At 37.2% G+C, this 21055-nt stretch overlaps 1 protein-coding gene across 1 annotated transcript in view; it reads left to right on the top strand.

Annotated features, from left to right (window-relative positions):
* SV2C (synaptic vesicle glycoprotein 2C) overlaps window positions 1-21055 on the top strand; it is a 122457-nt gene that overhangs the window by 88349 nt on the left and 13053 nt on the right. The window contains exons 5-12 of the mRNA XM_030005150.2: window positions 1165-1298; window positions 1455-1544; window positions 5892-6002; window positions 8231-8319; window positions 8689-8853; window positions 11712-11845; window positions 13134-13337; window positions 14251-14410. Of these exons, the coding sequence (XP_029861010.1) occupies window positions 1165-1298; window positions 1455-1544; window positions 5892-6002; window positions 8231-8319; window positions 8689-8853; window positions 11712-11845; window positions 13134-13337; window positions 14251-14410 (1087 nt within the window). The remainder of the gene's footprint in view (window positions 1-1164; window positions 1299-1454; window positions 1545-5891; window positions 6003-8230; window positions 8320-8688; window positions 8854-11711; window positions 11846-13133; window positions 13338-14250; window positions 14411-21055) is intronic.

Consider the following 21055-nt stretch of genomic DNA (forward strand, 5'->3'; position numbering starts at 1 on the left):
CAGCTCTTTCATTAACCAGGATTCCATTCTCTTCTAGTAACATCTTCTGTCCTTTATCATTATTCTTATCTTCCACTCATCTTTTAATAAGTTATCCTTGAAAATTTTACTTGAAAATTTCTGCTGTATTGAAGCCAGACTAAAAGGTCAGGTAGTTACCCAAATAATATTTTTCTTTTTCTTAAGAAAAATTTTTAGGTTTCTTACAATCCTAGCATTTAAATAGTTCAGTCATAATAAACCAAACAAACAGATATTTTCCTAAAAAGCTGAACTACCAGCCCTGCAGTTTCACATACAGGTTTTCCAGTATTTCCTTTTGTGTTCTTCTCAGTATATTTGACCAATGGCTTCTACAACATTTTATTAGTCAGCACTCAGACGTATCTCAAGATAATTTTTTCAGATGAGGAGAGCTGTTTTGCTTTTGTTCTTTTTTCTTAATCTCTTTATATAATCATAAATTCTCTCTCTACTTCAGTGTTAAGGTTGTTCCTCTCAGACAGAAGTTGAAATACTGAGTATTTTTTCCTGTACATCTAGTTATGGGGTTGGGGGGGGGGGGAAGTGTCAGTTTACTTTTAACAGAATTTAAGGAGTGGTATATGCTCTGGAACAAGATGGAGACAAAAATTAGGCACTGTAAATGCTTTATGTGATGCGCTGTATTACAGTAGGATACTCTTATTAAGAGTATTGAAATTAACTGTTTGTAGAAAAAGTAAATAATAATAAGGAAGGCTATAAAATTCCATAAAATATATCATCTGAGTGTACATTTTTAATTCTCCCTTCTTCCAGTATTCATAGAAAACTATTTCTTTTTATATTGATTCTTGCATATGGTGATGGTGTTCCTGTATGGTTCATGTAACTACCTTCATGCAGATTTTGCTAAGAGACTTGAAAGCGGCTTCTTCATCCCTGCATAAGGAAGTCTCCCACACTGCATTACATGGCCATTTTCCAGCATGACTAGTCACATGCAAGAGGATGAAATTCATAGTGTAAGATTATTTGTGAAATCATCAATGCTTGTGGAAATAGAGAGATCAATCAGGCTTCATTTAAATACGGGAATCATTTTACATCTCTAAGAAGCTGCAGACTCCCACGCACTATACTCCTTATTTCTCTAAATTTTGTGAATTTCTGCTTCCATAGGATGGAGTTTCAGCATGGGCTCTGCCTACCAGTTCCACAGCTGGCGAGTATTTGTGATCGTCTGCGCACTGCCTTGTGTCTCTTCTGTGGTAGCCCTCACCTTTATGCCAGAAAGCCCGCGGTTCTTGCTGGAGGTATAACTTTCCAAACGGTTTTTAGATTCCAGTCAAAATTATTTCTGTGTTTACATCATGACCTCTAAATAACAGGCATTAATATTATTTGGTGACTATGGTGAATATCTTAATCTGCATGTGTGTTTTGTTTAAATGTTTTGATCAAATGTTTAGGTTGGAAAACATGATGAAGCTTGGATGATACTCAAGCAAATTCATGACACAAACATGCGAGCTCGTGGTCAGCCTGAGAAAGTCTTCACCGTGAGTATTGTTTTTAAAGCTAATCGCTTAACACCTCAGCAAGCTTGCTGACTGGCAAGGTCTGGAGGGCTTAAGCAATCAATATTAATACTCTGCATGAAAAAGCCAATCATTTGCACTCTAAATACCTAGCTATAAGAACCAAATTCCTACTGAAATTGTTATACATACAGCAGATGTTAAGATACCAGCATTTGGCCAGCATACTCTTGAGCATATGAACCACAGTGTGATAATTTTCTCTAGTGTACCAAGATACTTAATAGACACCATTTGTGTTTTATTTATTAAGTTTACTTCACCCTTAATAGGCACATAGAAGTCCAAATTAGTTGGCTGCTGTATCTTTAAAGCTTTTGAAATTTTTTTTCATTTTTATTGGCTAAAATAATAATTGAAAAAAATTCATTTTCACTTCCATGAAATAGTAATTTCAGACATTTAATTTTCTCAAAAATCTTGGAAGCCTAACTCCATCTTGTTGACTTGCAGGTCTAATGATAAAGCCATATTCAAAGCATTGATGGGTTATTTCTATTTGGAGGAGAAATTGGCAATTCAGGTGTGGGACACTTTATGGCATCTTCCTTACTTATGAAGAATATACACAACAATTTTTTCTTCCTGGATGCAGTAGAACCAGGCAGCAGAAGGCATTTTTGTGATTTGAAGTCCAGTCTGCCTTTCCAGCTTGCACTGTGCTGTGGGAGTGCTGGCACTCAGCTCCCTCTGAGAGCCATGTGTGGGATGTTTTTCCTCTTCCAGAGGCTTTCTTCTTAATTTAATGCACATATAACTCAATTAAGAAATCTTCTTAAAGGTTCTGCATTTGCAGGCAATCTTGAGGAATGACCATCTGACCATATAACTTTATTCCATTGAGACTTGCAGTTTATTGCCTTGGATGTAGTTTCCTTCACCCCCATTTAATTTTTTCCATGAAGAAGCTCAAGAACTCCTATATTTAGCCTGAAAGAAGTCTGGTTAGCACATCTATCATGTTAAAACCACATTTATTGGTACACTGGTGACGTACCCCTAGTCCCATCTAACCTAATGTTTTATTTTCTGATTTCATTTACAAGTAAAGGGATTTGCCTAACACCATACAGCTAGGGTGTAATTTCACAATTGGCTCTTGCTGATCTGAGCATCTTTCAGACAGAGTATGCTTGCCCCCTGTCACTCTTTGTTTTCCTTCTGCCAGCGTTGATATTCATTGACTGCACAGTCAGCCATAGCACAGACCCTGTGCCCCTACAGTGTTGGTTTAGGCATTAAGAAGTCAGAAATGTGCTGGGACAAAAGGTGGGAGGAAGGATCAGCCACAGTCTCACATCAGCTTGACGTAATTGTAATCACTTCCAAAAGCAGCCGTGGAGAAGAAAACAAAGCACATGCTGCTTGTTTCCAGTTCTTGTAATCTAACAACTCTTTCTCTCTATGGTTGTTAAAATGTGACACTGAACCACGTTGAACTCAGCACTTTATTTACAGCTATTTTTGTTAATTGGTCAGCCATGAATAAGGCATGAATAACGAAAAACTACCACTTTCTCTGGATTTCTGTCAGTTTCTGCCATGAACATTGGAAAACTCAACTCCAGATATTGAGGAGTTGAAGGATTAGAAATACTGTAATGTATGTCAAGGTTACACATGTATAGAAGTCCCTATTTTTAGCTTGCATTAATATGATTAGAAAACACACCATTGTTTCCTCCTTGACAATATCAGCACTTCATCTTATAAAACCCAGAAAGCGAAGAACTTATGCATAATTTTGGGGGCACATCCTTTTATTGTCTCCCTTTTTTTTAATGTAAGTTAGTCCTGGATATTGTGACATTTTGTCTCAGTAATTTATTCACATAGCTCTCCTAAACCCCATTGCTTCATCCGGTACCATTCTATGACTTATGCGTTACTATTTTTCTCTACTTCATGTCACTAGTTACATCAGATACACTTTGATAGTGTGTTTTCTAACTCTACAGCTGATGTAACTTTTTCTCCATTACTGCTATAGTTTTAGTGTGCTTTCCTTTTATATGTTTTCCTAATTGTATTGATGTCATCTTTTCCTAGAAGCTTGTTTACAAGTCATGTTTATTCTCATTACTCATTGAGGATTTTATCTTCAAAGGCTTAGAACAGAGAAGGCATCAACCGATGAACAGTTGGGTTTAGAGTTACAAACCCAAAAAGGAATGAATTCTAGTTACTGACTGTGGAGGTGGTGGCTCTTAATACTTTTGAAAATGTCTCATGAGAACAGTGACACTAACAGAGATGGTAGTAAGCTGTTAGTATCTTCTATTACAGGACTACCCAAGTTAAACATTTATATACATGCTTAATTGCCTTCCTGGGTCCTTAAAATAGACATTCATTAGATCTGTTGGTTTAAATGTTTAAGTAAAAAAAATCTTTGTATCCTTAAAACCAAAATTCTCTCCACTCTTTCATTGCCATGTATTAATTAATCTTTTTTTCTGCAAACATTTTCCTTTGCAGCAGTCTTGATTTTGTAAAATTCTAAACATTGCATATTTCTAGCCATTGCTTTTAAACAGAAGTTCCATTTTCATTAAAATAGGTATTCTTTATTGGTTTTTCCTTCATTCTTCATATACTGACAGCTGAATTTGCATGGTCCAGATGGACCATTGTCCTGATTCAATAGGACTTTTCTTATGTTAAAGAACCATCAAGGCCAGGGGCTTTTTGTCCCCAGTCACATACAGCAGTCCTAGGATATATACGTGTTTCCCCCAACCTCCACAGCTCCAAATGAGTCAGGTGGCCAGGATGATGAAAAGGCTGCCCCTGAGCCTACAAGAGTGGTACTGGTTTATACAGTGTGATTCAAAAGGCATGCCCTTTCTGCCCGGAGGTGTGGTATGTGAGGATGTCTGTATGTATGAGGTCTCAAATAATCTTGGAGGACTCAGCTCAGTCTTTTGTATAACGTTTCATAAAAGCAGTTTAAAAAAAGCTTAAAATCAATGGAATGATGCAGACAGGATTATTGCTATTGGAAGAGGCATGACAAAAAGGGTACAGGCTTTTGATATAGTCATGGTTTGGCAAGACAGTGAGCTGCAGCATTTCATAAATGAGGGTGACTGTAGCTAAAACCGCTTAGTGGGCTTTTGTTCATTCTTGTTCACAGGCTGAGGCTGCTGGTGCTTCTTAAACAGTGTACATCTGTAAAAGCAGTGGGTTAAAAACTAGAGCTTTACCACCAATACTGCTATTTCCTGATGTCCTGTAATCCACTGTGATACATCTGTGGGTGGTGGTGTCCTTATTCTGTTAAGAAGAAACACAAGCTGTTGCTACCTTCAGAAACTACAGCCAAACACTGAACACTCAGTCTCTTGTTCCTCCCTTCTTATGTGTCAGTCCCTTTCCCCATTTAATTTATTTTCTTTCCATTCTCTATTTGTCTTCTTTTTAAAAAAACTGTGGATGAATACACTTCCTTTTGTGATATCACTTTGAACCTGGGATCAGAGCAGAAGCCAAAACCAAAACCATACAATGGTATAAGTTTGTCTGGTGCTGTGTCTGGAAAGACCATATAACACATTCTTGTTCTGCTACACAGGAGACTGTAAGTGAAAATTAGCATTGTAGGCAACATCACATTCTCTGTCACTGGTAATTCTGTATTTTTCCCTGATGTCTGTTTATCTTGTTTCACTTTAGATGAAGTAGATGATTGCTTATAACAGCAATAACATGCGTGGTTCCAGATCATTTCACCTAACTTTTTTCTCTCTTCATTAAAAAAGGTAGTTAAAGTCAACATCCCAAAGACAAAGAGAGTTCCCTGTCTAACACTACAGGAAATAAGAACAAAAGAAAAATGTTGTTCAACTATTAATTCTTGACATTTCAAATACTTCTATTTTCATTACTGTATCTTTTATCAATAGATTTTCAACAATGTTGTGATAGCAAGTCAGAACCAACTTGAGAGCAAACTCTGGACATGGTTAACTGAGGGTTTAAATAAAGTTTTATCCTTTGTGGCTGCAGGGTTATTTACAGCAACACCCTAGCAGAACCTGATAGTAACAGCTTGTTTCAGTCAGAGGAAATGGATTTCCCGCATACTTTGAAAGTAGAGTTTTCCAATACAGTTGCACCCATGACAAACTTTGGCATTATAGTATGCTACTATTCCTTTATATTTCTAAAGCATTTCTAGTGTAGACACAGGTCTAATATGTGCTTATTTTTACTTTATGGGATTTATTAAAACCTTCCAACACTACTCAACAGGCAGTTAATGATTCAGGAAAATGCAAGTATTTGCTGTTCTGTTTTTACTTTTAGGTAAACAGAATCAAAACTCCAAAGCAAATAGACGAGCTCATAGAAATCGAGAGCGATACAGGAACTTGGTACAGGAGGTGTTTCGTTAGAATTCGCACAGAGCTATATGGTGTAAGTAACACCTCTGTTTGTTCTGTAATTACATTTCTTCTTCTTCTTAATTAGCCTTCAGAAATAGGAAGGATTTATTGAGATCATGCTGGTGATAGCTGCAATGTTACATTTTCCATGCAAGTGGAAGATTCAGGAACCAGTGTAAGATTCTAGCTTCCTGACCCAGAAGAGGCGCGGGTGAATCACAAATGTTGGTCCCAGCTTCTGAGGAGGAAAATGCTGCATTGGTCCTCACACAAGTGATGGCTAATATTTAACATAGCCATATTTCCAAGCAGCACAATAAATAGGTACTGGAAATGCATATCAATATATACCTATGGAAAGACGTGACACACGATGAGATGAAAAACTATCAGCAGGAACTTGAGGCATCCACATTACTTACAAATGGTAAAGTCATGAATAAATGACATAAATGATGTCAATAAAACCTTTACAAGGCATAGTATCTGCATGTATGTTTAGGCATGCCAAATGTTTTACCAGAAAACTACGTTAGAGCTATTTCTGAGAGTTTAGTACAAGCTCACTGGGACTGTGCTCTGTATCTTTTACCTTCTTGCAATACCAAAATTATGCAGTAACTTTGAACTTTCTAATGAAAATTGAGAAAAGTCTCATTAATTAAAAAAAAAAAAAAAGTTAAAAATAGCTTTTCACAGCTGTTAAAAATCTGGCATTTAAAGCTCTCCAGAGCTATGATTAAGTGTTGTAAACCAAGGTTTGTCACAAAATTGCTTTGCTTGGAAAAATGGCATTTTCCCTATTAAAAAAAAAAATCCAGAAAGTGTCTACTTTTGTAGTTATTTGTCCAAAAATGGAGTTGTTGAAGACTGAAATGTTATTATTTGACCTTGTTACTACACCAGCTTTAAAGGAGTTGCAGCTTGGTTGTCTCACATCCTTGTTCTCTCACTGGACTAGCCCCTGGATCAGAGCACCTTCCCTGTTGCGTGATTGTGTGCTGAAACCTCCTAGGACAGACTGCCTCTACTCTTCAAAAGTAGGATATCATCCTGAGATGAGAGACAGAGAGAGAACACCATTCTCAGTTAGCTCCCCTGTAGCGTCTCTGACCTGGGGGTAGTCCCATCTTTTCCTTATATAGATAAACTACTAATTTCTAGCTGTCATAGGTAATGATAGATAAAACTCTGAGTGCATCCCTGTTGAATTATGGAATATAGTTTGTCTAAACTTAAAGCACTGTAATACTGGGAAGTGAGAAGAAAACATTTCTGACAAGATATCTGGTTTATTTGAGATAGCGAAATGAAGCTGCCTAGAGATTAGGGAAGTTTGAGGTGATCAGAGCAGGGGTGAATTAACGGACACAGTCCACACTGGTGTATAAAAAATTTGATATGAGCCCGCAACATGTGCTTGCACCCCAGAAAGCCAACTGTATCCTGGGCTGCATCAAAAGAAGCATGGCCAGCAGGTCAAGGGAGGTGATTCTGCCCCTCTGCTCTGGTGAGACCCCACCTGGAGTACTGTGTCCAGCTCTGGAGTCCTCAGTACCGGGAAAGACATGGACCTGTTGGAGCGAGTCCAGAGGAGGGCCACAAAAATGATCAGAGGGATGGAACACCTCTCCTGTGAGGACAGGCTGAGAGAGTTGGGGTTGTTCAGCCTGGAGAAGAGAAGGCTCTGGGGATATCTTATGGCAGCCTTTCAATACTTGAAGGGGGCTTATAAGAAAGATGAAGAGAGACTTTTTACCAAGGTCTGTAGTGACAGAAGAAAGGGTAACAGTTTTAAACTGAAAGAGGATAAATTTAGATCAGACATTAGGAAGAAATTTTTCACAATGAGGGTGGTGAGACACTGGAACAGGTTGCCCAGAGAAGTTCTGGAAGCCCCATCCCTGGAAGTGTTCAAGGTCAGATTGGATGGGGCTTTGAGCAACGTGATCTAGTGGAAGATATCCCTCCCCATCACAAGGGGATTGGACTACATGATCTTTAAAGCTCCCTTCCAATCCAAACCATTCTATGATTGCATGAAAAGAAGCCGGAAAGTCACAGAACATGCACAATGTGGCTATAGCTGGAGATGAACATACTTGTATGAGAAGTATAGCTATGACCAGTATTGAAGAGCTAATCTGCTTTCTCTGATGCCCTGAAGAACCAAGCAAATCAGAATCAAAAATCTTCTATCATTTAACAAAATTGTTCAAAACACAATTTAAAATAAATGTATTTCCTAATGTTTTACAGATCTGGTTGACGTTTATGAGATGTTTCAACTATCCGGTGAAGGATAATACGATCAAACTTACAGCTGTATGGTTCACCCTGTCTTTTGGGTAAGAGTTGTTGAGATCTTAAACCATTTTTGATAGACTTGACAGACGGAAGAATCATCTGCATGCAAATTTCTGTCACTATGGTTATCCTTTTTATTCAGAAAGGTTTTGTTCAGTATCTTTCCACAATATTTGTATTTATCGGTTAGTCTGTTCTTGGTCACAAGCCTGACTCATCAAGAATATCTGCTTCCGAAAACTGGCATCTTCTGGTGTCAGCATCTTTCAATATTTTAATTTTATGGAGAATTTTATTATGATGGAGCAACTGCTCCATCACATAAGCAGTCAAGTGACCTGCTCCTCCTAACCTTGCACAGATTTCCAAACAAGTGAGATTGGTGACTTAGCTTTTTCTGTTTTTCACAGCTACTATGGCTTATCTGTCTGGTTTCCTGATGTCATTAAACATCTGCAGTCAGATGAGTATGCGTCCCGAGTGAAACATTTCCGCAATGAGGAGGTTTCACATTTCGTCTTCAACTTCACACTGGAAAATCAGATTCACAGCAATGGAGAATACATCAATGACAGGTTTAGAGATTTCCTAATATCCTGACTTGGCTGGGATAAACAAATGTGTGTTTTAAAGCACGTCCTAATAATGTAATACTTTTCTCCATTAGTTAGTGATAGATGGTTTTGTTGCTTTTTAATGGGAATTTATTTCTGTTCTTGATTTCTTATGACTCGTGGAGCATGGGGAGAAGTGTACCCATACAAGCCCTGGTGGTTCCTATGTGAGGAACCCCCATGCAAACCCAGCTTCCTTATCCTGAAAAACAAACCAAAAAGCCTCAGTTAACAATACTTCCTTTCACAGTGGGATTCAAAGGTTTTCAGGCCCAACACATGCAACATATTGTAGGGGGCTGCGGAAGGACGTACTTTCATCTCTGTTGCCAGTTCTTTTTTTATATCGATGAAAGACGCTTCTGTGAAAACACTGAACATTGAGAGGTTAGGATCTTATCACAGAAAAATAAAAGCTAAACATTACTGTAAATCAATAAAAAGTATGAACAGCACTGAAATGGGAAACAACATATTGGCAATGACTTTTGTGTTTTTTAACTGAATCCAAACATATTAAGGCTCTATCTGGACTTTACAGATAACTAGATAACTTAGAGGGAAATGAAACACAGCTGTTTTAGGTATCTGGTTTGTCTTAAGAAATATACAAAACAACCATGTGAATGGTCTCCTGGAAGGCATGGTGCTAAGTGATTATTATTTCCATAAGAAAATCTATATCTAAGTAAGTGAATAAAATTAATGATTTTGGTAATATTGGGCATTTAAAATTATTTTTATAAGAACTTGAGTTTTGACACAGTTAAAGATTTATGCATTGCAGACAAAAAATAGCAGTTATCTCATTTTTAAACTAGCCATAGCTTCCCAATTCTGTTCCTTTCCAGGAGGTAGATGTTCTCCTAAAAGCAAAGAACCATTTACTGTCAGTAATTGACAGAACTCTGTCAACCAAGGTCTTATTAATTTGAACTGAAAATTCCTGTAAAACACTAAATCTGACATTAGCCTACTCTGAAACACTAATACACTCTTTCAAATGTGCAAATTTAATAGGCCTTTGACAGTTATTTGAGATTCACAAAACATTTTCCACAGAAGTATGAACTCATTTGATATTCTTCCTCCACAAATGTTTCAATACTCCACTTACCCTCGATCTCAGTGTTTCCTTCAAGTTCTTAACTTAACTTGATAAAGTACTTGACTTTTTACTTCATCAGATTTCTGTTGGGTTTTCATTCAAATCATCTCAACACCAATTTTAACACAGTCACAACATGTTTCCTGTCCAAAGGTAAAAAGTACATCAGAAGAATGTAGGACATGTAGTCTATCATTTCTGTTCCAACTGACTAATCTAATTGCTAAATTTTCTTTGTTCTTTTCTGGAATTAGGCTACATTTTAAATTGGAAAGTGTTATATGAAAAATGATAATGAGTTGACACTGAACACCTGCCTGATTTTAATCAGTTTGTCACAAATGAGAAATTATATAGTAACTAAAACTAATGGGCTGAAAACACTATACTTCTGACCAATACACAAAGAGAATTCATCAGCTAGTAAGTCTTTTCCTGTGATAAACACAATTAGCTTTTGCTCTTCTTTCCCATAAAGATGTGATTCCAACAACTTTATTGGTGAGAGAGTTTAATTCCTATTATTTCGTAGGTAGCATATTTTGTGTGTTCCTATTCCTACTGTTAGTCTTGTAATAAGAAAAATACTTAGCTAGTCACATCAAGTTTAATTAGAGCAGAGCCAGGTCTGTGTTCAGAATGTTTTGCTGTTTTAACAATTCTTACTGCCATATAACAATTAAAGCATTCTTTTCAAACTGTTGCCACTTTGGGTGAAGTCTGCCAGCAAAACTGCCCTTTTCCAGTTGTAGCTTTTTCCATGCCTTCATGTGAAATAAAAGACATCACAAAAATAATGATGCATTTCTACATCTGTCTTTTTTTTTGTTAGCATAATGATGTTATTTGGTAGAATTATACTAAAAAAAGGCTTACAGCATTGTTTCAGTCTAGTAACACTGAGGTAGAAAGTTACTGCTAGTAATACACTTCTTCATTGACTTTTTCTATGAATGACTTGATTGACAGTCATAATCAAAGACCTAGGAGTTAAATGACAGTCATTAGGAAGGAGGATGTTCAGAAGTAAGAAAAGCTACTGACAATTTGTTTATGCCTGTATATAATTACAATTGCATCCACAGACACAGAAGTAACAAACACATATTTCCAGTTAGACATGTAGCTATATAACTGGCAATGTAATGGTTATGTTCAAGTTAAACCATTTTGCAAAACTTTTTTTAACACTTGGACCAATATGTTTTGCATTTGAGCCTGACATGGTGCCCAGTGTGTTCATCTGCAGAAATAAAGGTTCTTTAAACAATTCCTTCTTTCCAGCTTGTTGATACTAGCAGGTGCTTGTTTGTTCCAAGAGGCTGAGTTTCTGGAGCATGATGTCCCAATTTCCAACTGTAATGTCAAATTACAAGTAGTAGTGATTTTACAAGGCTATTCCATGAATGTCATGACATTGGTTTCAATTGTTGATTAAGGACAAGTAATAACAGAAATATTATCAAAGAAATTGTATTACCAGTTGTGGCTGACAGCTATGTGGAGCTATTTGTCTTATTAATGTTTTTCCTGAACGATAGTATTCTGTATTCTATAATCAGCTAATCATTAATTACGTCTCCAGAATACCTTTAAGGAATCATTGTTAGTGGAGCTGAGATTTTTTAGACCTGTATAGCTGCATCAGCTTGACCTGTTGCTCTTTGTAACCTGTGAAGGTAGACTGACAGAAATTATTTGTATTGGACAGGTTTATTATGATGAAGTTTAAATCAGTAACCTTTGAAGATTCACTTTTTAAGAACTGTGTGTTTGAAGACATTACTTCACTGAACACATACTTCAGGAACTGTACTTTCATCAATACCACCTTCTACAACACAGGTATTACAAGGAAAAAAACCTGAACATCCATTGTTCAGCTGCGTGTACTCATTTTATGTTTATAATTTCTAGATTTCTAATATGGCATACAAGAATTCCTCTTGTAGGGAGCAAAAAGCTGTAAAAAGCAACAGAACTCTGTAATATTATAACAGAAAAGTGAAAGGATCACACCTGGACTAGATACCACAGGCCTAATACTGACTCAGATAATACACATCTCTTTGATTTTAATCATCTCTAAAGAGATTTGGTCTGGAGAGGAGAAAATATATTTACTGCTTTACTGGTAGCTTTACCTAGTGTATTTTTATTTAGTGTAAATGGACTGGTGAAACACTTTGTTCATTGTGCTTGTTGTGGCATGGGAATCTGAGTTCAGGATTCAAACTGCCTAATCTATAATTATTCCCACTCTCCTAAGTATTGTAAGAAAAATAGGAATGCATATAGCATATATGTATTTAAACATATATAATATGTTTAAACAGAGGACTTTTTTTTTTCAGTTTAATAAAACATAACTGAAAGTAGAACATGGCCGACTAAGCTTGTTGGAAAGATGGGGCACTTCTTACCCCTTTCCCATAACTCCAACAATTATAATAGTAATAGAGTTAGGTTTCAGAGCAAGCAACACCCAGCTTTCTTTGTGTGGAAGGAAGGTATTCTTGATTCCAGGTTATAAGACTGACAGGAGGAGCAGAAAGAAAGTGGAAGTATAGGGAGAGATCTGTGAAATGGTATTGGAAGAAGAATGGCCTGAACTGTTGCATGAAGTAACTCATCCGTGCTTGAGCTGAAGACCACGAGGCCTTCTCAGAAATGAAAATTAGTTTAATCTGAATTCTGTAGGAACATTTCACTTTAAAGGAAGTCAAACCAAACCAAGCACGATTGGCAGTCTCATCTGAACGGCTGTCTGGTGTGGAAATAGAAGGTCTGATACCGAGCAAGACCAAGTGATAGAAACTTGCAGATACCTAGTGGTTTTTATGCAAGACCAGCTGCTGCTGAAAGGCCTTAACCAGATACAGTCCAAGCAGAGCTGAAATACAGTAATATAACTTGCCTAATTCCAGGCCTTAATTGCTCTTTTTCATAAGCTTTGCATATTTTTCTTTAAGATAAAAAGGTATCAAAATTAACAGCAATAACTAGTTCCATTTTACAAAGCAGTGAAAGGTCTGAGTTGTCATTAAATTTGCCTAAATTGAAATGTTTTTAATCAAAAGCTGCACATGGAGTTGGCTGTTAGTTGAAATATTTCATTTTCTTCTTTCCACAGATCTCGAGCAATATAAATTTGTTGACAGCGAATTGATAAACTGCACATTTTTCCACATCAGGACAGGATGTCAGATTTCTTTTGATGACGACTACAGTGCCTACTGGATTTACTTTGTTAATTTCCTGGGAACATTGGCAGTGTTACCAGGGAATATTGTGTCCGCTCTCCTGATGGATAGAATTGGACGGTTAACGATGTTAGGTGGGGGCTTCACTTTAAGACAGGGAACAACATCAAAACCTAAAGCTCTCCTGATAAAGTAACATGTCCTCTTTTTAAAGAATTTGGTTCAGAGAGATGCAAAACATTCCTTCTGCAGATGCTTCATTTGTGCGGCATCTTAAGTGCCCTTTTAAAAAGCCCTCAATTTAGAAACTCTAGGAACAAAGGGTTCTGTAACCAGTTCTGCTATGCCACATTATCAGTCATTGCTCTCCCACACTGATATTACAAAATCATTATTTAGGCATTTGGGATGAGATTTTGGAAAGTGCTGACCATTGGCTCGTCTTTGCTCCAGCTGAAAGGAAAGCAAGATGGGCACGGTTGACCCTGACCTAGTGAAGCAACTCCATGGAAGAGTCAGCAATCCTTTGCCCATTATCTATTTTGCAAAGTAACACAGTTGAAAGATGTCTCCTGTGGATTGTCTGCAATGACAAATATGTTTTCAATTTACTTAAATAACTATGTGGTAGTTCATTGTGTTCATTTTCTAGAAGAGTATCTCTATATAAATGCAATTCCCACGCAGTGTTTTTATTGCTATAATATATGAAGGAGATTCATGTAATTGCAGAAGATGATGAACAAGGAAGAATGGGGGTAGTTTTCCCCAGGCAGCTTGCTTTGAAAATTCAGAGAGGGTTCCAGCTTAATATTTTATGATATAGCCTAATGCTTGAGGAGTTATGTTTTTTTTCTATGAGCCCCTTACAACGTTTGTCTGCCTGACTGGTCTTACCAGCAGAGGAAATCTCTTTAGTTTTTAACTCAAATATATAGGTCAGTTATTTAGCTACACTGTGTATATAGAAACATTAGACAAAACAGACAAAGATCATTCTTTAAATACAGCTCCATTTCATGTTGGTTTCACCTGTCTTGTACCTAGGTGGTTCCATGGTTCTCTCTGGCATCAGCTGTTTTTTCCTGTGGTTTGGGACCAGTGAATCCATGATGATAGGTATGCTGTGCCTCTACAACGGCCTCACCATCTCAGCGTGGAACTCTCTAGACGTCATTACCGTGGAGCTGTATCCTACAGACAGAAGGTATGTGCAGGTACACCTCCCCTAACCTCACTGACACTATCTTTATGTACCAGCACAAATAGTGAATAGAAATGGTTACGGAAGTAGTGATGTTTTGAGTGATTCAAACCAAACAAATAGTTTGTCTTATGAATACCAAGGGTAAAAAGAGATTTTTTTGAGCTACTTAGTATCTATTTCTCATCAAACATCACCCAATCAGGAAAATACCACGAAAGTAGTTTCACATGAAAAAAAGAAGGTCTAACTGCTGCTCTTATTTAAAACACCACTAATGAGTAGTATTTCTGAAAACAGTAATGGAGTATTTCTGAGTTTCCCCTAGCACAACTGGCTCTGCAGGCAGTAGTTGGTCCAAAACAGCAATATAGCTGCATTTGTCTGTTGGCTGTGAAATGGTGGGGATGATAATAAAAATCACTATCTGGAGCAGAACAGCATCTTCTGGAAGAGATTGTGGGCTTGAACCGTGCTGAGCTGTTAATCAGTTTGCTACGAATTTGTATGCAGGGTCACTAGGTGTGTACAAGTCAGCATTAAGCAGATACAAAAATGACTTGGATACTGTTCCTGACTCTTCAGGGCTCTTGCAGGAAAACTCAGGACAATTTTCATGTCCTGCAAGCATTGCTGCTAGATGACATGGGGTTTTTTTTTTCAGATACAGGGTACTTTTTAATGCTGATCTTATGTCACTTAATGTACTGAAGGAAGAACAGTTGAGTCATACACTGTTGTATGTCAAGGGTAAAAATGTAAAAGCTGCTTTTTCTTGACTAGACTGGGGTATTTCTTGCCCGTCCCCTCCTTAAACAAATTTTATGTAAAATTGCCCAGATTCCTGCCAAGGGACAGTGTGTCCTTTCTCCTGTCACAGTGCTATTCACTCTGTCATTCACTAGAAGTTTCAGATATAGTGAAAAATATTTCTAGTTTATAAATGCATGAAGCCTTGCTGGCAAGTCTAAGTTTTTGAACAGAGGTGCAACTCGCTTCAGTATTGTCCATCAGGAGAGGCTTCTGTGTTTTCTTTTCATTGACATTTTAAAAATACACACTCCTTCACACAAGAAATTGATGTCCACTCTTGTGGTTGTATTGAATAACTGCACTAGGCTACTTATGAATCCAAACCACTAAGCTTTAATATTAAGTGCTAGTGTTTTTATTACACCTCAGGAAATTGCTCTTCTGGCCAAATGCCATGATATATTTCTAATAAATATCCTTTAGAAATAGCGATCTTTTTTGGTATTCCTGAATGTAGCAGCCACAAATATTTTCCTAAAATGAAGTAAAGAAAAATAGTTGGAAAAGCCATTGATGTTAATGGAAGAAAAAATAAGCATCATTACTAGGAACGACAAAAAGAATGTAACTGATAACTATTTTAGGCCATCTGTATTTGTAGCTAATACATGTTTTCAATAGTTTCTGCTAGCTTTCAGATTGTAGCAAATTTTTCCCCATTTTTCTTTTTTAAAAAGCTTGTGTGTGCAATAATAGCTGTCTGGAATTCCACCTCAGAAATTTACTTGCAGCTGAGTTGTTGGGTTTTTTTGAAACAACTGAGATAGAAAACTTGTCACTTTGTATTACCAATATAAAAAGGCTGATAGGCCAAATCTACCTGTGCCAGGAAAGACACTGCTGATATATACTGTAGATGAAATTTTTTTCCAAAAGTTCCAAAAGTGGTGGAACCATCACTGCCAGTTTTTGCCAGCTAACTTATAACAAAACAACCAATTCTAGAAGTCACTTCCTAGACTCGTTTGGTTTTTTTAGGCTGGGGTAAAGTTTCTTCGTGTTTCATAGAACTATTTGAAAATTAAGACTTGCAGGAACTCAAATAACTTGCTTCCCAGAATTTTTTCTCTGATATTTCTTTTACCCAGACCAGCTACAGTTTAACAGCCACCGTTGCCCACCTCTGATGGGTCTTTCTTTCTAAGATTCCTCTGATCTTCATAGCCTGGCATGACTTGCCACAGTTTGCCAGGAATTTCCAGCTTCTGCAAGTAACTGTAGGGCTAAACAGCCTTTCCAGGCATATATGGTAAACGAAGCTACCTGATCTGTTTTTGCATATGAGGTCCTTCATAATTAAGATGATGACCTCTTTCACTACAAAGCTGCATCCAGACTGAAGCTGGTCCTGAAACTGGCTTCCAGTTTCCCCTCAAAACACAATCTAGGCACAACAACTTTGCTCATTCTATCACTATTTTACTATTTCAATATATACTTTTTTCTTATTCCCAATCAGTAAAATGACCACAACCAGCAGCAAAGTACAGCTGAAGCCTGGGCTGGAAGCAAAGTACGTGGAAGGAGGCCTGTTCATGCTACCATGCACAACAGACCAGGCTGGGCAGCCCCTCCTTTTCCTCCTGCACAGCTCCTCTTGGAGACCAGCCAGTTGCAGACCTTTGGGGCTTTGCAGCGTAAATACAAAAGGTGTTTCATAAATTGTACTCCAGGTTATTTAGGGATCATACTGGCTTTTTGCCAGGTAGGGGTGTGGCGAGCAATTTGGAAATGTGCACTGTATATGATATACAGCACACATTTCAGTTTCCTCTTCATCAGCTGCCCGCAGGACAGAGTTAATGTTGCTTCAAAATCTTAACAGATTTGGATTCTCTATGCATTCACATTCATCTACCCATTTACGTTTTAATTTAATAATGCCTGGATTTGAGGTAATTAAGTAGTTTGTCCTATATTCTTAATGAGCACTTTCAAATTTTGTGCCATTTTAGCATAGATTTTGCCTGCATGTTCTTTATAAAATCTCAATTGATTTGCACAATGTTAAAATAAGAGATGTTAGAGGCTGTATAGATTTCAAATGGTTCTCAGGTAGATGACAAAGTTGATGTGATGATATGTTACCAATGCTAGTCATAGGTAGGTTTCTGTCTTCCAGATGACACACATGGTGGTAATAATCTTTTTTTTTTTTTTTTTTTTTTTTTTTACTTTTCAATACACAAATTTTAAAGGACACTCATGACAACTAGCTATAAACGAGCTGATTTCCAATAAGCAAGTAAATTAACCCAACTCCACAATGTAAACAACTTGTATTAACTCATCTTTTGTCTCATCTTTTCTCCTGTCTTTTGTCTTATCTTCTTGATGGCCTGTGCTATTCTGGACTAGTCAGCAGGTTCTGAAAAGTCTTTCATCAGTTGTGACCTTCTTGAAGGCTGAACCAAACTATTCCATAGCCTTGGAAGCTCTGCTCTGAAGAAGAGTTATTAGATGTCTTGCAAAAAATTTTCAGTGCTCCTAGAGGGCTTTCCTACTCTATCATAAACGTTCTGTATTTTTCAAACACTGCTTTGAAAGGAGATGATGTAGAAATTGAGGGACAGAGGAAAAAGATACATTAAAAGCAACTTCAGTATTGTCTATCAGGGGAGGAAAACTGTACACTGGCATGTATGGTACCAACAACCCCAGCCACTGAGCATTTTAGAAGAGGGAATGGGCTGAAAGTGTAACTTCCACTGCACCTATAAGTACTTAGCACTTCAGAAACACAAACCTGAAGGTGCTAAGCTGATCACCCAGAAAATGTGAAATGCATAGTTAATGACCATTTAGTTAGCTCCAAGTGACTTGCTCCTATCATATATGAATTCTGTGGCAGGGGTAGGGATTGTATCCTTTCTCCTGACAGCACTCAACTACATTAACCATAAGACTGCTTTCTCATCTTGCAGTCCCCAACCTTATTCAAAGTGCACCTTCCAACTTTTGCAGCAGATGAGGGAAACAAAGTTTTCTTCACTACATTTATGTTTTACCCTCAAGCTCTCTTTGTTCTGTGCATTGGCAGAGTGATGCGGAAAAAAAATATTGTGTGATGAGGTAATTATGGCTTGTGTTGTAATGTGTGTGCCCAAGGGGCTTGCAATAACATTGCACAGTTTCCTAGCTCTGCCTGTAATATAAATATGAATGGAAGAGAGTTAAAATTCTCTGAAGAAGTTAACATTTAGGAAATTGTTATGACTTTCAAATGCAATCATTACTTTCACATAAATGATAAATATCTTGTGAACTAACTTGGGAAGCACCAACTTTATAAGCCAAGACTCTCCTCAAGGAGTGGATACCACAAATAAACCAAACCTAAACAGAAAGTGGAATAGAAATAGGTCATCTCCTGCAGAGTAAATCAAGGTCAGATTGCATCAGATAACCAACAATTCATCAGTTTTACCACAGCTGCCAGACATCTGGGTTTGAGTCTTGGCCAGGAGTATTTAGAATTCAAGGTGTGCTATAAAATGAAGTCATCCTGTTTTGCCTTTTTTTAATACCTCTGAAATAAGTTCATAAGGGTTTGGTCATAATTAAGAAATAAGCCTCCTATCTTCAGTTCATTATATTTATCTTTTTCTCTTTTTCTTGAGCCCTAAGAATCTATCCCCAGGGTAATAAACATTATTCACAGGGAATCTTAAGTCCAACTTTGTATTGTTGTGGCTGTCAGAAGAGAAGTTTTCCATTCTTTTGACTCATAACAGCAGTCATTGACTTACAGTAGACTTCCTCACAGCTATTTTCTACTGCCATCCTGTGGATGTGGTTCAACTGCATTTTGCTGAAATTTCATGTTAATGTTTTTAAGGCATGACGTGCTGAACCTATGCAATGCCTTGGGCAGTAGTCCAAGGCAGGAAGGCAAATTCCACAGTTTTACTTGCACACTGAGTGCTATAATTGGCCAGGCTATGACATGCACCTTTGTAGTAATTTTTTTAAAAGATCTTAAAATGTCTGGACATTAGAAATTTGTCCATAGCACATTCAGAAACTCCATTTTAATAGACTTTGCATATTATCAACACTCACAAAAGTGATATTCAGAGGGTTTTTGTAACTTGCTATATAGGCTCAGCACTAGCTCTGGCAAGAAATTTATTAAATATCTGTGCTACACTTTCAGTAGCGCTACACTGCAGGACAATGAAGTTTTCAGGTACACTGACTATCAGCAATGGAAAAGTGGGCCTGAAGTAATTTATGTAGGAATACAAGCACCAGGTCTAAGAAGGAACATATGTGGCAACCAGGAAACAAGCTCTTTTAATCTAAAGGCTTAGATAATCCCTCTATTTTTAACTGTTTGGACTCTTGCCATTTTTACGTGGGGCTTGAGTGAAAGAAAGCTAAGCGTTTTTCTTTGTCGCCGCTTTCCCAGCAACAGAAGTAAAATACATTGGGGAAAATTCCTTTTCCCTAATGTATAGCTTTGTCTCAGACCTGACATTTTGTAAGACTTCCACATTTTTCTCCTAACAATACTGCATCTGTAACTTTTTTTTTTTTTTTTTAAGGCAATCCTAAATTGATTTACCAGGATTATCTTACTGATGTGCCTGAAGGATTTAATGACATTCTCTAGCTGGGCAAGGGATTCTTGCCATTGAACTCCCTTGACCAGTAACAAGGATTGCTCATGGAGTCAAAAAGACATTTTTGTGCCAATTCTTCGCCCAGTAACTGATGAACATGACGGAAATTGTTGGATATTGTAATGGCCTTATGCCTTTGGATTTTTTCATTTAATTCATTCATGATGCTGACATGACACATCACATATATTTGATCATTTGCAGACTTTCCGTACACTTAGCACTTTCCTGAAACAGTGTAGCAGAGACTGTACTAGTGCTGCAAGAGAAGGCTATGCTAGTACATGTATGTGAATTGCAGTGTATTTATTGCCTGGCTATTTTTACCCCCCTGGATTCAGTAGAATTAATTATAAAGGCATGAATTAATACAGATTTTAGTTGATTTGAATCACAAATTGTTCTAAGAAAGATGTTTAAAAATCAACAAGTCTGAATTTGTTATCCCTAGAGCTCAACAGTTTGCTTAATGTCTTTGTTCTGGCTACTAGTACACAACAAATTCACATTGAAACACAGTATTAAAATTGAAGGATATGAAGGCAGACGGTTGAACAGTGACAATGCTTTTCAGGTACAGGCCTCAACAATATTTTACTTAAGCCTGTAAAAATTTTACTATTCCTGCCAATGATGTGCATATTTTAGGCAAAAGGACATGCCTGAAAACTGCTTAAAGATTAAAAGATTGAACTTCTGCTGGGTTGTTCATTTTGTATTATCAGGACAGCCAAGGGCAATAAAAATGGGCTTACTTTGTCTTACTCTTCTTTGTTCATAATTTGATAACATTAATGGGATTAGACTAATAATGACCCCTTACAATTAGAAAAATTGAATAAGTCCATTTTACAGAGCAGAACTGTTTTTTCAGTGCCAACAAATTACCTTAATTTTGCTCAGATATAAGAGATATTGTATTACAAAATTGCATTAAACCTTAATAAGGTAATCTTTGGTATATAACCTATACTAGATCTAAAGCACAGTGGCAGCACTGAATGTGCTATCTGCAGACCACAGCGCATGAAAAGAAATGGTCCAAATTGCTCAGAAAATTATATTCATACCCCTAGTTATAACTAGTTGATACAAGCAAATAGCATCTGTGAAACAGCTTACCTTTATAAGGCAGTATAAAACAACACTGAATATAAGTAAAGCATCCCCATATGTTTTGTGCTATTGCCTTTCCAAAGATTTCCTGCCT

This window comes from Aquila chrysaetos, chromosome Z, assembly GCF_900496995.4.
Source record: "Aquila chrysaetos chrysaetos chromosome Z, bAquChr1.4, whole genome shotgun sequence".
NCBI lineage: Eukaryota > Metazoa > Chordata > Aves > Accipitriformes > Accipitridae > Aquila > Aquila chrysaetos.